A 17,474-nucleotide genomic window follows, 5' to 3' on the forward strand; every position below is an offset into this window, starting at 1 on the left:
TTAAATTTAAGCAATATAAAGATAAAGGGAAAAAAACATCACTGGAGCAATAATAGAGAAATGACAGCCAGGGATGTGAAAATGCATTGTCAAATGGATATGTGATTTAAGAGCTTTTCATGAGGTAGTCATGAATGTACTACATCTGTTCACCTGAGGTGAATCAACACAAAAAGTCCCTAAATTAAATTACTATTCAATTATGTATATTTTAAGTGAAATGGCAATGTGCTTTATGCAGAAGAATTTGCCAAAACATCTTAATACTACATTTTTTTCATCTTCTTCCTTAAACAGAGTTGTGGCACATTATTTCTGTTCAACCGAATTGTCTCTTCTGCTTTTCAACATATTTAAGTAATTACTCTTGGAGACAGAAAAAGATAAAATGAACCAAACAGTAGATTCTCACTCAGAAATCAGTATTTTCCTGGTTCACAAGGAGTATTTTTGCTGAGGTTTTAGTTATGTAAATAAAGTACTACATAGTGCAAAGTCATACAATAATAATAATAACAAAATGCTGTGAGTTGATAATATCAGTTTTCCATTGTTCACCAGATATTACTCCAGGGGATAAAATCAATTTGAGATTTCCTGTCTTTCCTATATTTAGAATCACCTCTCTGTCTTTCCACAAACATACTCCTTTTACCACATTTAAGAGACCAAACAAATAAAAAAGTCTAAATAAACTTTTCCTTGTCATTTAAAGAAATTTCATCTTTGAATCAGCAGTTCAGATTTTCACTGCAAAATGTATTTCAATGCATTAGAAACAATAGGTAGGCATAGAAAGGCCATTTTGAGCTTGCCAGAGTTTACTAGTTGCAATAGTGAAGTAGATGCAATTAATCTATCACACCACAGAAGAGACAGAAATTTTTAAAACTGTCTTTACTGTATGCTTTAAGGTGTGAGAAGTAGTGTTTCCAAACAAATATTTTGTTATTTGGGTTCTAATTAATAGAATTCACTGTATTCCTAGAAAGTGTCTGGTTTAGACTCTCTGTCACTGTAAATTACTACTTTAGGCAAAAAAAAATAGAAGTCATTGAAGAGGAGCAGAAAAGCAAATGAGAAATGCTACTCAAGAGATTTATTCTTTTTTTACTAATGGCATTATCAAAAATTCTCTTGGGAAAGGTTAAAGTTACATATTCCTTTTATTCTCTGTGCCTGGAAAGTTTAGGGAAATATGAAACTGGCCAAACAGCATGTAAAATCTATAAGTTTTACTCATTTTAACTATCTTTCAACCATAGTGCTCGCTGAATAAAATCAGCATTAAAAATAACTACTGGGCATTTCTGTTTATCTTAGGAGTCATCATTTGTATTTTAGTTTATGATATTATTCAACATCTCAATTGCTGCATTATAATTTGAAGCACAAAGGAATTAATTCTGATCTGAATTACACCAGGAGTCACTGGATTTAGTGTGCAGGACATAATTGCTCCTGTATTTTTTGTAGCGATATAGACCTCAGCTTGGGAGGAGATGGGGGTGAAAGAAAGAATCAGAGCACTCCACTCCAGCAGCTTCCAGATACCACAGTGCAAACACATGAGAGAACCATCCTGCCTACTAAGAACTAGCATTGAATGGATAATTATATTTTTGCTGTTTGGGGAAGAAAGGAAATGGAGAAAGGAAAGGAGTGTGATAGATTCAGCATGACAATACTGACTTCCAAATTAGAAAGCCCTGATCAGAGGACATAATCTCTTTTTCTTCTATGTCTTGTGTCCTGTACCAGACATGGCAAGGTAAAGTCCAAACCACTTCTAAAAAGCCTGCTTAAATTCTTGCATTTAGTAATTCCATTTAATTCAGAAAGGTATTTCACATTCCAGCTGACTTTTTCTACCCCCAAAATGCCAGCTGGTAGGAGATTTCAAAATTTCAATTCCTGTTCCAGTTTAAGGGGAAAAAAAATTAATTAGGTCATTTCTTGAGAAACAGAAATTAACTGTTAGTTCTATACCTACTCTACTTCATCAAAGTCATCATATGCTCCTGAGCTGCGACAGGCAAAGAGGTGTAATGCCACCAATCTGAGTGTGATCCCTGTGGCTATGCCCCTGTAAGGCAATTTAAAGTTTTTGTGATAGCTTGCTTCCCCTTCCCCTCCTATTCATGATTCCCCGGGGCCTCTTTTCACTCTGGTTCACTTTCCAAAAGCCCAGCCTGGTGGATCAATCAAACTGTCTGGATCCCTCAGCTAGGCAACAACTCAGGCCTGCTGGTTCCTTCCCAGGAGAAGTTTCTTTAGAGAAAATTGCAGAGTAGATACAGAAAAAAAATTGAACATTCACACAAACATGCATTCTCACACAGAGAAAAATAATTTATTAATTGCAAATAACCTCTACTTCAGATTGATCAGGAAAGCAGTGAGTGCTACTGGTCAGGCAATATTACATGACCAAACAAAAGACAAATCTAGAAAGCTAAGCCAGCAGACATGGGTTGCTGAGTTGCAAAGAAACATGGGTGGGGGAAGATGAACAGAGCTGGACTTGGATGAACACAGATGAACAGAGCTGGACTTGGAAGGACAATACTGCAAGGAAAAAGCATTGGACTCAAATCTCAGTTAGAGGAGGATGACAGAGCAATACTCTGGGGGTAGGTGAAGGACAGGCAGGAGGGAAGGTTCTTGTGACTGCAGTGGGATGGTCAATGAATCTTTATGGAAGCCACAGCTACAGATAGGATCAGAGCTGCAGGCAAATTTGAAGAATGGGGAAATCAAAATACCAAAGGAAGATTCAAAAGTTTTCCTATATGTTGATACCAAAAAGTAAATTTTGGGCACTGTACTGCCACTTGGCCATGAAAGAAGTAATTTTATAAATTAACAAAAGGATTTTAAACCTTCTCTTAAAATCCTAGCCATTGAAGATACCGGTATTTACGTGGCTTATCTTTTCAGCCATATTTTCTTATTCACAAGGGTTTTCCCTGGGGGAACTATAGTTTCTTGTCTCAAGGTACAAGCAGAAGTTAGAAATTACACCATGATTTTGTAAAACCAGCTTCATGTCAACACATGTTTTCACCAGGCACCATGTGTCTACTTCAATTGACCTTACCCAATTACTTAATTTTATGACTCACTCTAACAAAGGTTAAGACATTAAGGTTTTAGAAAGTTACACCAAACAATATAATTGTCAGAGATTACTTTCTCATATAATAGTGTCATTAAAATCAGTTAAATAGATGAAGGGTCATGATGCAAATAAGCTCACTGAAATTAAAATTCATGTTTCAAGGCAACAGCACTGCTGCCTGACATACGTGCATGCTGTAATGTCTCTTTTTTGGGAGTAGGAAATCCTTGCCTCTTTCTGACTTGCATAAATGACAGGAAACTCATACAAGGAAATCCTCTAGAAGCTTAGCATTTTCAACTAGGACAAGGGAACAAAGAGGAAAGGCAACTTGGTGTGCTCTTTTTAGGTCGATCAACAAACATCCCTTGTTGTGCTTCAACATGTATCCTCAACTGTAAAACCACAGCTTCTGCGTGGGTGGGAAAATGCCCTGTGGTTCAACAGCAGTGTTCATTATATGCACGCTCAGGTTACACCAGAAGAATGTATCCCAGATCCTCTGCTTGGGAACCATTGCCCTGTTTCTCATCCCCTTCGAGTAACCCCTTGTCCTTGTGCAGATTATCTGTGGGCACAGGTTATCTGATATATGCTATGCCTTGAATAAAAAAAAAAAAATTCACTCAAGTTGCACTAGCAGAATTTCTTTCACTTGCTCTGCATTTAAGAGCAGTGAATCTAATGCAACAAATTTCCTATTTTTCAGTTTTTCCTGTTGTTATTCCCATCAGAAGTCATTTGCCTTCGTTGATAGCAGTGCTACCCGGGAAGTGCACGCTGCTTCTCCGCCCTGCTGCCAGGTTGTGTTCAGCCACTAGTTAATCTTCCAGAAGTACAGCACACATTTTTTTCCCCTGCATATATGAGATTGCACTTGACATTTTAGGATCCGCTTTCTCTGAATGGGTCCAATTTATCCTGGAATCCAGATTGCGCTGTGCAATGTCCGTTGCCATTGTGATTTATCCCTTCATCTCTGCTTTCAGCATCTGCAAATGCAGTCGCTTGGTGGTTGTATATTTGTTTCCAGAATGTTCATTAAACTATTACCTACAGTAAGGTCAGGTATGTATGTTTCTGATGCTACTTTGTAAGATCTGTCATACAGCATTCATTATTTCCCGAGTATCTTATTTATATTATATAATGTTAATTTATCTTAGTTTGAAGGCCATGAAAGACTAAGTTAAATACCCTACAGAAGTGTATTACATCAGCAGTTACAAAACCCAATTATAATTGAAGCTCATCAGAGTACAACCTGAATTCAGCTTGCCAAGTCCTGTTTCTAAAACCAAATTAGTGAGCATCAATATACTTCTATTGATAGTACTTCATCTTTTACATTTTATAACTGATGGGGTCAACCATGTTGTTTGAGTCCAGCATTGGAGGACTTTCCATTGCATGCTCAGAATTATTAACAATGATTAACAGCAAGACAGAAAACTCTTCAGCCAGTTCATCTGGGGTTATTGCATGAAAGTCCTCTCTTCCTTCCATTTAGAATATTTATTTATTTTTAGAGTTTTTGTTAATGCAGTTTAAAACTTACATTTCCATTTTGGCCTGGCAAATTATTCAGTACCCTGATCAGATGTAAATACATCCTTTTGCTCCTTCCTAAGTACTGTAGCTAACATTAGCACTCTCCTATCAATCTAGCACCAAATCTTACCTGCAGTTTTACCTTCTTGTGTTTTTATTTTAGATTTCCTTCTGTTGTCCCTCATTTTACTAGGCTTGAATTTTCTTTGGATTTGTGTGATAATTTTTATTGACATATTTTTGTTTTCTATCTATTTCTAACTATTGTCTTTCCTTCCTTTTCCAGAAAAAGTTTTAAATAAAATTGTTCATTTTAATATGTAAAATATTGCTTAACACCATGTAATGAAGTCTTCTGATATACACCCTAATTTTCATTAATATTGTTAATTTTCTCCTTCTAATATAGTCTCAGTTTTTCTTACTTCTTAGCTATTTTTTTCTAGGAAACTTAAAATCAGGCATATGTAGACAATTTATTTTGTATGTGTGTATCTCAGTAAATGCAAACATTTCTGTAAATGCCTACTCAGCCATAAACACGTGCACATGTAACAGAGCTTGGCTGAGCCTGTTCTCTGTGTGACCCCATTTGGTGTAATTGGTTGTGAGCATTGTGTCTTCAGGCCGCCACAGTCTTCCAGCTGTGTGATCATTCCAGCCATTCCCAGCACAATCAGGTTTCCATGTGTGCCATCTATTGAGTACTGGAAAAACATCATCAGTAAACCCTGAAATCCCTAACGCAGTTTTACCACTGTCTTCATGAGACTTCCATTCTCCACATCAACAATAACAATGCCACTTCTACTTTCACGTATTACTGGCAGGCACCCAAGGGCTTATTTGCTGGGCATTTTAATGGGGGTTTTTGTATTTTTTTTTAGCTCTTTACTTTTAACTTTCCTGATTTAATGTTTTCCATATATTATTCATTCTTACATTAAGTCAGATTTTAAATGCGTGTGTGATTTAACAGAAGAAAAACTCTACAGATTTAGTCCCTGATTGATTTTTTTAATAATCTTTACACTTAATTATTTTTGAGTGGCTAATGACCTTTTATCACATTTTATTATTAATGCAATCATATGCAAAGAAATTGAATTTGGGTGTAATTCAGATCTAAATCTTAACCAAGTGACACCAAATGTAATGCACTAATAGACAAAATTAGAATTCAACCAGTGGCATGGTATTAGTATTTTCCTCATGATTTATTGGATACTAAAGAAAACCAGTAGCTGTCAGAGGAAATTCATTGATTTGATTCTGACTGACAAGACTTCACATGTGCTGGAACATACTTTGTTGCAGTTTCTATAACAATGCATGCTGCTATCCTGATTTTTTCGGGTTTTACCTAAGATGACATACAATTCTTCTTAGATCTACTTTTATTATTCATCAGTGGGGTAGCATAGGAGTAAATAGCAAGCACAGGAAATATTGCTATCCTTCTGCTGTCATTACATGTTTGATTTAGCAAGTTAATAACATGACTGTAAAGGCTGTTTATATGAGATAATAATCATGGCAGCGTTTGGGCCCAGAAAATGCTGATAACTTCTCCAAAACCAAATCTGTGATGGAAATTTCCAAGAAAATCACTTTGACAGGAGATTACTAGTTTTACTGCAGGCCAGATGCAAACTGAAAGATAACTGAATGTGTTGATGCTTTCATCTTGGAGGTGCCAAGTCTACTGCATTTCCCATTTTATTTCTTACTCAAAAGTGGGTCATACTTGACTTTGCTTCTGTAAAAATATCAAGCTGCAGAAAATACATTGGATATTGGAAAATATATTAATAAATAACCAGATATTAGTTTTTTATGATTCTATATTCAAATTTTCTCTATAATAAGGAATAATATTCTGTCATGATAAAAAATACACTGCCCAAAAGATATTGAAACCTACTGCAACTGTATTTAATGGAGCAACTTTTAGCCAAATGAGAAGAACATAGACAGATCCCAAATCACTTAAGTGCATTACTGAATGTATCATATATTTTCCAGTACTTGCAGAAATAAGTAGGAACACTATCTTTGTTCTTCGAGTGTTCACATGCCTGAGGACACCTAGAAGAATCTGCTTTTCTTTTTCTTCATCACAGGCAAAACCAACCCAACAGTTGCTTTTGGTAGATTGCTTTGACAGATGCATTAAGATCACCGTGTGATGTTTCTAAATATTCAACTCCTTCCATGATTTTCGCTTGGCTTCAGCACTCATTTCCACTGTGGGTAGAGAAGCTCCATGCACAGGGATGCATGATGTGAGAGAATATGACAAGAAAAATCACAGCTTTGTTTCCATGGCTCAACACTCCTTGGGCACCTTAACTTCCACTAAAATTAACCTATATTTGTGCCTGTTTGTCAACACAAGGACATGTCTCATGTCTTCTGTTGCCCTGTCTTGTCATTTGCCACAGACATCCCCATCACAGTTATCATCTAGGTAAAGAAAAAACAGGCTGAAAACAAATAAAAATTAGAATCCTTCATAACCTTTACAAATAGAGCAAAATAAATTTCTCTGAAATATCTATTGTCATTGTTCATCATTTTTAGCCATTAAGTCTTTCCCTATTTCCTCTGACAGCGGTAGGTGATGATCCATCATGCTGGCACAAGGAATGTGGGCCACAGCTGCCCACAGCTGAGAAAATGCCATCTCCTGATGCCATGATGATTTTTTGCCTTTTCTTTTATACCCCTTTTATACCTTTTTACAACTTCTGTATTCGTCGTGCTTTTTGCCTACATTCTTGGACTTGTTTGTCAAGCTAGGAGATGAAACATTTTAGAAGCTTTGTAGTTAAGGGATCCCATTTAGTGTGCCCCAGACCCCAAGTCTCTCCAGAACACATTCTGTAAACCAAGATAGAACCATCCAAGGGAAGGAGCCTCTCATTGGGGAATTTTTGATAGATATGCTAATGAGTAAGACCTATAATGTTATACCAGATCTTTTGGGGGTGTGCATTGTGGTGTGCATTTGGGTGCATTCCACCTGGACACGGTGCACCTAAGGATCCTTAAAATAAATACCAGGGTAAAATCCCTTTTTCCCTTCTAACCGTGTTTGACTCTTGATTTTAAGACCAGGAAAAGGCATCATCCAGTGCTAATGAAAATATGTTTTAAAAGTAGTCGATGACTGAATCATCAGTTTTGACATAAACTACCCCTGCCTACCAATATTTTAAATGCCTTGTCAGTTACATCTGTGCTCCACAGTTACTCCCTTTCCAAGCCTGGCACTTGGCACAGGCCTCCTCCTGCTGATAATGGCAGGCAGAAGTGTCACTTAAGCCAGTGTTCAGGAATAATCTGGGGGGGGGGGGGGGTGGGGAAGAAAAATGAGAAAAAAGAATGAAAGGTTTCCTTGCATGTTTCTGAGCTCCTTTGTTTCCAGGATCATTCATTGGCCTCAGAAGCTTAGTCAGCTTTGCAGTATTCCATCCCAACAGTGACCTGGCTAAGCAGTTGCATCTTTTCCGCTATTCATCTGGTTGGGCTTGTTTTCGCTATTTATGCCAGGTCACAGACTATGAAAAATTAGGTGCTCCTGAGCTGAGACACACATATATATGCGTGCATGTCTAAAAATGCAACTGTTTAGAGCAGCCTCAGTATCTCCTAGATGAACTAATGTATTAGCTTTTGTTGGATTTGGGAAGTGTTAGGCAGCCCCTGGCTAGAGACTCGTGGCAATTGTTTGGAGGCTAGACAGGAAGGGAAAAAACTGTAGGGCTTTAGCAGTGTTCAGAGTCAATATCCTGAGGTACTTAGGTTTTATTTAATCTAGCTGCACTGTGTTAAGTTTTGTTTGTTTATTTGTTTTATGGGTTTAGATTCGGTCTGAGCAAACAAAGTGATAAATTGGGTCAAGGGTGGAGGAGTTTTTGTGGTTGAAACTGAAATTTTTTGCAAAATGTTTTTATAGTCAAGAGAAGAAATCACTGGCTAACATCAAAAGACAATTTGCATATAATGCATGAGTGCAGTCGTTCTTCACCAATCCTTCTATCCTTTATCCTTTTTCCTGCTACTGACAGTTTTAGAGGGAGAGTGACCAAGCTGGCAAAAGGTAATCTGATTTTATATTCTCTTACATTAAAAGGGGAAAGCTCTCAGACAGCATTTGTGAACCTTGTACAGGGTTATTTATAGAAGACTCATCTGTTCCTCAGGGAAACAAAGAAACCTTTTCAACCCTGTCTAAAGTACAGGAATGATCTAAGTTAAAACCTGCCTGAGGGCAAACAGCGTGTAACAATTCAGAGTTTATCCTTGGACCGGGAGCATGTTGGGTCTCTGCCGTACTCTCTTTGCACCTTGTGCAATCATTTATACCTCTGTGAAATAACTGCAAAATACCACCTTTTGTCTGACTAAGGCTTTGATTGTATTTTATAGGGCTCCGTGGAGCAATAGATGATGATGGCTTCCAAAGAAGAGACTGTATCTGAAATCCTCCTATAGATCGATCACAGACTGTTAAGTATGTTAGACATGCTGTTGCAGAGTGTTCTGGCAAGCTTGGCAGGTTGTTTTACAGTGGTTTGAGGTTTTGCCTCCGGATCCAACCCCACTCTCTGCCGGAGCTGCCTTCTACTTAGCAGAGCTGGTGGGGGCAATGTGGACTCCCGCCTTAGCAGTTCTGGTGCAAAGATTAGCATTTTAGCAACGGGCAAAACAGGTGGATTTGTTCTAAAATGGCCAACCGAGTAGAAGTATCTGAGGAAAAGCCTGTGATACACTGCAGGTTGCAGTCTGGTACAACAGCTTCTAGCTCTTCCAAAGCCAGAGGGGCTGTCAGTGAGTCAGTCAGTGTGCATCCTTTCTTTCGTCCTTCCATGCAGCCCCCCAGGCTGTCATTTTGAGTTTCAGATCCCTATCTCGACACGAGGAAAGCAGTAAGCAAATGAGAAGAAAGGCTCTTTCCTCTCCCATTAGCACCAGGAGTTTTCAATAGGCAGCATGGAGTTTTTAAAGGGCAGCAATGTTTTTTCTATATCTCTGCAAGAAAATTCACCAAATTCATCTGTTGATTCTTACAAATTTGACAAAACCTGACAAAAAGCTTTCAAAAGCAGCTGCAGTGACCACTAATTCAATCTGTGGTTATTCCTAAAACCAGAGAAGTGGCTAAAATTCTCCCAGAGGTAGGTATGCCCATACCCAAGCTAGACCCCAGATGGCTAAATCAAGGAACAACTTGCCACACAACAGCCTAACACTTCCCCTGCAACTGCTGCCTAAAACCTCTGAATGTAATTTTCCAGCTCCTGACTTCATCACCTGTTGGAGAAATTGCCTTGTCTCAACAACCTGGATGGTTTATAGAATCACAGAATATCCTGAGTTGGAAGGGACCCACAAGGTTCATGAAGTCCAGCTCCTGGCCCTGCACAGGACAACCCCCAAATGGTTGTCCCTTATAGGAGCAGCATGAAGTATTCTTCTATTTCTGGGCTCAGGAAGACTTTCAGTAGTCTGTTCGTGTGCATATTTGTGACATTGTCCAGCAGCAACACTACAAAACTGAAATAATCTTTGCTGTGATGTCAGGCTTTCAAATAATTGACTGCAGGCTTTGCCTGGCCCATGGGGGATGAGTTCCTCACTTCTGCTCTCAGTGAATCCTCACACTCACATGCATTTTGGTGCTACCAGGAGGCTCAGCTTGTCTGTTTTCAGTGCTCTGCTTGATGCAAGCAGGGCTGCAGGACCAATATGTACAATCTTAACAACATATTCTAAGAACAAATATCCTGCATATTACGCCAGGGATGTCATGTGGTGCAAAATGTTTATTCTTTTTTATATACCCTGCCTTATTGAAAGCCTATTTTGAAGCATTTGGTTTTGTTTCTTTTTATGGATAGATTCTGTCATTTCTGTATTTCTGCAGGTTTAAAGAGTATGGCATGGATGTGTCCTTACTGCTGCACTTATCTTCCTTCTGAAGGAATTCCAGCCACTGATATTGCCAAGACAGAAAGTACACACTGAAAGTGAACAGAATGCAAAACATGGGTTTGCAGCCTTGAAAACTAACTGCTAAATAATTCCAGAGATGTATCCATGCATGAGAACTAACACTACTAAGATCCCTTTTTAATGACAGGTATAAACAGAAATTCCACCAGCATAATGATGGAAGAATAAATTTTTGTAATTCATCAAGCTCATATCTAAAAGAGCTCTACAACACTCTGTCAGTGCCGTTGCAAATATTAAGCTCAGATCTAAACCTATGGGAGCTGAATCTTCTTGACCCCCTACATTGCCTTTGACTGGATAAAGGACATAGAAAATACTGTGATGACTGTGCTTCATCAGAAGTACAGTACTTCACTGTTATAAGGAGGTTCTGAGTTCATGGAAATCAGACAGCCAGTAGCAGCAGCAATATCAAATCCAATTTTTTTCCTTAATGAAACTACAAGAAAGTTTTGCTCAAGACTTCACTGAGGTCAGAATCAGGCCCTCACATTGGAATATTTTTTGGTTATAGCACAGTTGGTCTAGATTTTCATCATGAAAAACAAGCCAGATGTGATCTGGGAGGGTCCCCCTCCCCAAACAAATTTTTTTTCCCTTTTGCCTTCCAGATTTAATTTAAAAAATATTAAGAGCCAATATAATGGACAAATAAATTCACCACAATATAATAATTATTTCACCCAAATGGACTTTACTTTTATAAGTTGAACGTTATTATTATATAATAGATTAGTGCAATACTGAGACAGTAGTAAAATGCTTGAGGAACTGAGCCAGTAGTGGAAGAACTAGGTATATGTGGCTTCCCTAGGTGTAGCCACAATATTGTAATAAGGTTTGAACTAGAAAATATTGAGTGATGATTTAGCATTAAGCAGTCATGGTATAAAACATAACAAGCTGCTGCTTCTCACTGCTTAGGTATGTCTGAGTAAAATGAGACCTCATTTAAGAACTTATGAAAAATACTTAGAAAAATATGGACATATACAGAAGGTTGGAGATGCTGTAACAAGGTAGACCTCAGTGTTGAAGACATTGTAAAAGCACTTTTAAATTTGTTATGCCAACATAGTAAATTCAATTTGGTAGAAGAATTCCTTGTTCATTTTGTTCTGTTTTGTTTTAATTGGACTTGTTTCTGTTTCATGTAATTCAACATGAATCCTTTACTAACATTTTAAAATTATAATACTCAAATAGTACTGAAGATGGACGCTATTTTTTGTGTATGACTACAAAAGAATACATTTTACTGGCATTTAGTATTTTGATAGAATTTAGCTCCACGTGTTTTCTACAAACAGCCATATTTTGAAAAGTTTTTGCTGTTTATCTTGGGGGAGAATTATGTTTACTTTCAAATAAAACTCCTTGAAAATGTTATGAATGAATAAATGTTAAAAATGAATAAGACTGATCATAATCTAAATGTAATTGACCCTCTCCTAAGAATTTGTTCTTCTGAAATAATTTTGAATTATGAAGATTGGCAGCTCTTCTTATTAATATATTTATAGTATATAGGAAGAATATATATATTTAAAAAATACATGTGTGTTGATTGTCAAAAGTTGAAATTCTCTGTTCCTTTCATTTTCTTTCAGAGCAGGACCTGTTAGAGAATTCAATTAAGCGTGTAGCCATTTTAAAATTACTCAGGTCTTGAAGTTCAGTGGCCTTCAGTTTTGTCCATTAATGATAAGAAGCAATTTTGATATCATTATTGAAATGTTTTTATTTATGAATTTAAAGTCCCTATACTCTTTGCTGTGTAAATTCCTAAGTGAGACATTATTCAGGCTGCTGAAGACAGACCTATCTCCTTTTCAGTTACTGTTCTGATGCTCAGAAAAACTTGAACATTTGTCCACTCTCATTTGAAAATTGCACTGACCTGAAAAATTTTCTCCACCATTCAACAATACCATTTTCTGCACTGAAAAGTGAGTAGGAATCCTCTGCTAAGAGGTGTCGATACTCAGTGAGCACTCCTGAGAATTGGTAGTTTGGTCACGCCTGCTTCAAGAATATCACAGCAATTAAATGATGCTTTTAGAAAATGCCTATAGTGGTAGTGTTCAGTATTTTCATCTGTTCTTCTCTAAGGTCATGGATAACCATAACATAAGTTGAGTGCTTTTCTGGATCGATACCCTGACATGCTGGCACAGTTCTGTGCAGTATCCATTAGCAAAGCTGACCTCTTGCCAGAATAGCATAAATCAAGTGCCTGTTACACACCCATGCTGTAGTCTGGCATGGCAAAAAAAGATCCTTATGATGTCTGGCCAAGGAAATCTCAATATGTCTTTTATGGTTTGTAGTACCAAAAATGTATCAATTACTCAGCATCCACTGAAAACATACTACCTCTTATTCCCAGATCCTCTTTTCCTTACTGCCAGTGCAAAGTCGATGAGGGTGAGCTAATGGGCCATGTCTCATGCACCACAGATCAGAAGGGACAGCACCAGTAATGTACATAAGCATATTATTTTATTGAATTTGCACATTAAACTGATTAATTCTAGCAACCATTGCTGATAGGAATTAATAGACAAAGAGAAAATATATTAATTGTTTAATTGTTTTTGACAGAGGACAAACGTACCTATATTTGTTCCCCCTCCTCATCTCTCACAGACAAGCATGTATGCACACAATATTTAAAATTTTAGCACTCCTATCATTGTGAGTGCTGGTTGGACCACTGAAAATGTCTAGTAAGTCTTATGATGGATACAACAAACAGTTACTTACAGCCAAGTCAAAGAGCATTATTAGGTTCAGTGACTTGCCCGATTTTAAATCCAGCATGTGCTATTTCTATTGCCCTAACTCAGATTTGTGTAGCATTTCCACTGTATTCTTGTCTGGGTTTTGAAGTTATAATTTGAAAACTGCTTATGTGGTCTTATAAAGGAATTTGTCATAGCAGGAGTGTTAATTTTTTTTTTCTAAGTTTTGATAACGCCACATAAATGGCTTCATTCTGAAGGTCCATGGAGGCTGCAAGGTCTAACTGTGACTCCGTTTGTAGGTTTGAGGTCAACAGGGCGTAAACTTGGATCTCAACAAATGTAATTTACTTCTCTGATCATTATTTGCCATGGCTTTTTAGACTGACTCTCATATCTCACAGAAGAGGTGTTTTAGAGAGGTTACAGACTCAAGGACCTGTAGACAAATCACTCAGCGCTTCCATTACCTGCAGATGGGGGAAACACCCTCTGTTCCCTTTTACACTGCAGGTTAGTTTTCACCACTTTAACCACGATCATATAAGAGACAGAACCCTGAGTAAATTAAAGGAAACATTCATGCAGAGCATATACAGTTTGCACCTTTATATGTGTTAATGCTTTAATGTATGCAGTATACAGATATACTGGCTTTTACAGAAGCCTCTCCTATTTGTTTGCAGCTCCATTCCAGGAGCAGGCCATTCTTGTGTATACTGATGATGACATTGCCATGCTGGAGGTGGATGACAAACAACAGCATTTCCGATGCAACAGGACCAAACAAATTGGAACAAATCCCCCCTCAAAACAGTATTGGGTGTACTACCTGCTGCCAAGGGCTGCACATAAGTTTCCATTTACAGCGCAAGATGAGACTTAAAATAAGCAAGGTTGGTTAAATGAAAGCTGTTTTGAAAGGACAGCACGAAGTGAATATTCTGTTTACAATAAGAAAAATTGAACCCTGTTCAAGAGAATGGAATCTTTTAACTAACCTCTATTCTTACTGTGTAAGTTTAAAAAAGCATGTCCATTTTTTTACATGAACAGTATAACACACTATCTTTCAAAGATGCACTTGATCTGTAAGAAATTAAAATTCATGTTCATGCACTGAAGAATATAAAATGATTAAAGTGGCTGTACTCACATAGTAACATGCTAACCAGGAAACTGCCCTCTAGACTTAAGATTTTGGAATCAGAAGGTGTCTCCTTCTTCGGAAGAGAAAGGTTCAATGTGTCACACTCCTGGAAAGTTGCCTTCCTTTTCTTTGAGAACTGCCCTCAGGAAAGAAAACTCCTCAGTCAGAAAGATGGACAGTGTTGCTCCAAAGGGCATGATATGGTGGGAATATTTGAGTAAGTAAAAAACCATCTAGTCTGCCAGAGCAAAGTAGCATAAAAAAGCTATTTGATTTATGGCTTCCTGGACATCTACAAAACTGCTTACATGTATGAAATAAGCTGCAGGACTGTTGTCCTTAGTTTTGTCTGTGGCTGCCAGTGTTTGCAGAGATACACCTGGAAAGAGCAAAAAAGATGTCCTTCCCCTTGCAGATGGCACCTTCTGACCCCTCTGCAGTTACACAGCTTTGCCTCTTTCCCCTTCTGCTCACATCCATCTTTGACTGCTCCCACAGAACAAATCTCTGCATTTTTCATATTGGCAAGTAGGTGTGCTGTTCTTGCACCAGCATTGTCAAGAAAGCAACCAGAATAATAGTAATGCAAAAAGTATTTGTACAAAGTTGCACAATAGTTGTGCAAAGGTGATTTAAAATGTGCCTTTTGAGTAGCAGTTTACCCCTGTGAACAGTATAAGTTTGTGAGCAGTTCTAAAAGTTTTCACTGTTGAGATTTCATTTCACAAACACATTTTATCACAAGGAAAAAAATTTGGAAGGGCCATTGGTTTCATTCCATCTAAAAAGTCTGATTTAAAATGCTCTCCTTCAAACAAATGTGTTTCATAAACTTCAGGTGCCCGATTTCTCTTTACATGTTGTTTATGTGAATGGCAAAAACCACGTAAGATTTACAGGGCTGGTGCCATGCTCTATATTGCTCCGTGGTGCACCAGTTGTCAGCTCCAAGGTCACAGCTTTATTAAAGGATTAAGATTTACAATAACGTTAACAAGAGCATGAATGCCTTCACAGACACCTTCCTGTAGTTTACTTCCCTGAAGTCACCAGCACAATTTCTCCCCCTGCCAAAGCTGCTAATCAATAAATACTGCAGTCTCCTGAACAAAGTTCAAATGGATCTATGTTGCTTTAGTAATAAATCTTTGCTTTTGTTTAACACCTGCCTTCAAAAGACATAACCTTCTTTACCTGCAGTAATTAAACTCCCTAACAGCCTTATTTGGTGATTAAAACCTGCTCCCTTTTTAAAGATTGAGAAACTGAGGTGTAAGGACACGCTTTGCTGAAGTCATACAAGAAGAGTAAAAAGACTTGGAAGCCCATCTCTGCCAGCTTCCCATGTGCTGAGGCTGAAGGCTATGCTGCCTGTACCCCAATGGTAGTTGTGTAGCATCTGAACTGAGGCTTCTGTAATTCTTCCTTTTCATGTACTGTCACAGCCTGGCTAGGGCGCACCTGAAGCTGATCTACAGCTGTGGTGTCATCCTCATTGACACAAACACATACAAGAAGCCCTCTGCAGGCTATTTACCACTTAAGGTGTAGTTCTATGTCTTCTTCTGGCTGTCCCTGTGGCGCTGATGAGGTTACTGCCACCAGGTGCTGCTAATCACCCATCATGCCTACTCAGATTGACTGGTCTGGCTTCCTGCTTCATTTCATAGAAGATAATCAATCACTTTAAATAGCTGGGGGTTTTACCAGCCTCTGAACAGCTCAGATAACCCCTCAGCACCAGTGATGAGAGCAGGACAACAGTAACCTCTTGAGCTAGTACAGCCACATCTTATCAGAGGACATCTTACCACGCCATCTCAAATCCTAGGCCTGTCTTCCCCTGGGAGATCCCTGCCCAGGAAGTTCTGCCTTTTCCACTGGATTTTCTCCCAGCCTGAAGCGTGGGCAGCAAATATCCCAGCCCAGGCAACTTAATTCACTTTGGGCCCAAGGCTGTGCAAGTGCTTCTCTTTAGAGTTTCAGAAAGCTTGGTACTTAGGCATGAAAATTTTGTCTCCATGCGGTCTAAAAAGAAGGTATTTAGGGCAGTCATTGGCTTTTATTCTCCTGTCTCTGCTTTTGCTTAGGAAGATACTAACATTAATAGGTAACAGTAATTGTGACAGATACTGAACAAGAACACAGCCAGCATCCTTCACAGAATCACAGGATGGTTCATCTCTCATCTTCACCTGGAGACCTTAGCTTCAGCTTCACTCCCTGCAGTTCCCTCTCCCCTCCAAACCATGAGGCCAGATGGTGTTGTGGGCATTGCCTCTTGCTGCTGATCACTAGCAGCAACAAGAAGCAGCTCTGATGGATGTCTCAAGCATTTAAGTTTTAATTTGGTTTTGAAATGCTGGAGTCTGAAAGCATATGTGAACCACAGCTCTTAATGTTTTGCACTCTCTCTTTCCTAAAAGTCTAACCCCAGGCTAGAGAGAGAGGGGGAATCTCCCCTCCTAGTGATCTCCTCTGAACGTCTAGCTATGGTACAGACAGCTACAGTCAAGGAGACAGGGGAAACCAAAATGAAGGATCTATTTTCTCTCAGTCCTGGCACTGGACCAGGTTGCCCAGAGAAGTTGCAGATGCTCCATTCCTGGAAGTGTTCAAGACCAGGTTTGGATGGAGTTCTGAGCAACCTCAACTAGTGAAAGGTGTCCCTGCCCAGGGCAGGGTAGATGGAACTAGATGATCTTTAAGGTCCCTTCCAACCCAAACCATTGTATAATCTCTGAGCAAAAAAGACCAGGCCTAGTCTGAATCTTAGATTTATCACGATTACAACCTTCACAGATTAATATAATTGAGAGACTCTCTACAAATCTGGTTTTTTTTAAAGCATTTTCATTATTTTGGTTTTTGTTTATATGCCAAG

The 17,474-nt window shown here is 38.4% G+C and overlaps 1 protein-coding gene across 1 annotated transcript; it reads left to right on the plus strand.

Moving 5' to 3' along the window:
• Positions 1–1,763: 1,763 nt before the first annotated feature.
• RNF125 (ring finger protein 125) lies at positions 1,764–11,719 on the plus strand (the record flags this gene model as incomplete). The annotated part of the gene is given in 5 exon segments (XM_082283917.1): positions 1,764–1,771; positions 10,579–10,702; positions 10,704–10,707; positions 10,710–10,729; positions 11,621–11,719. Coding segments are annotated over 5 exon segments (255 nt in total).
• Positions 11,720–17,474: the final 5,755 nt, after the last annotated feature.

This window comes from Coloeus monedula (assembly GCF_965178545.1).
Source record: "Coloeus monedula genome assembly, chromosome: 1".
Lineage (NCBI taxonomy): Eukaryota > Metazoa > Chordata > Aves > Passeriformes > Corvidae > Coloeus > Coloeus monedula.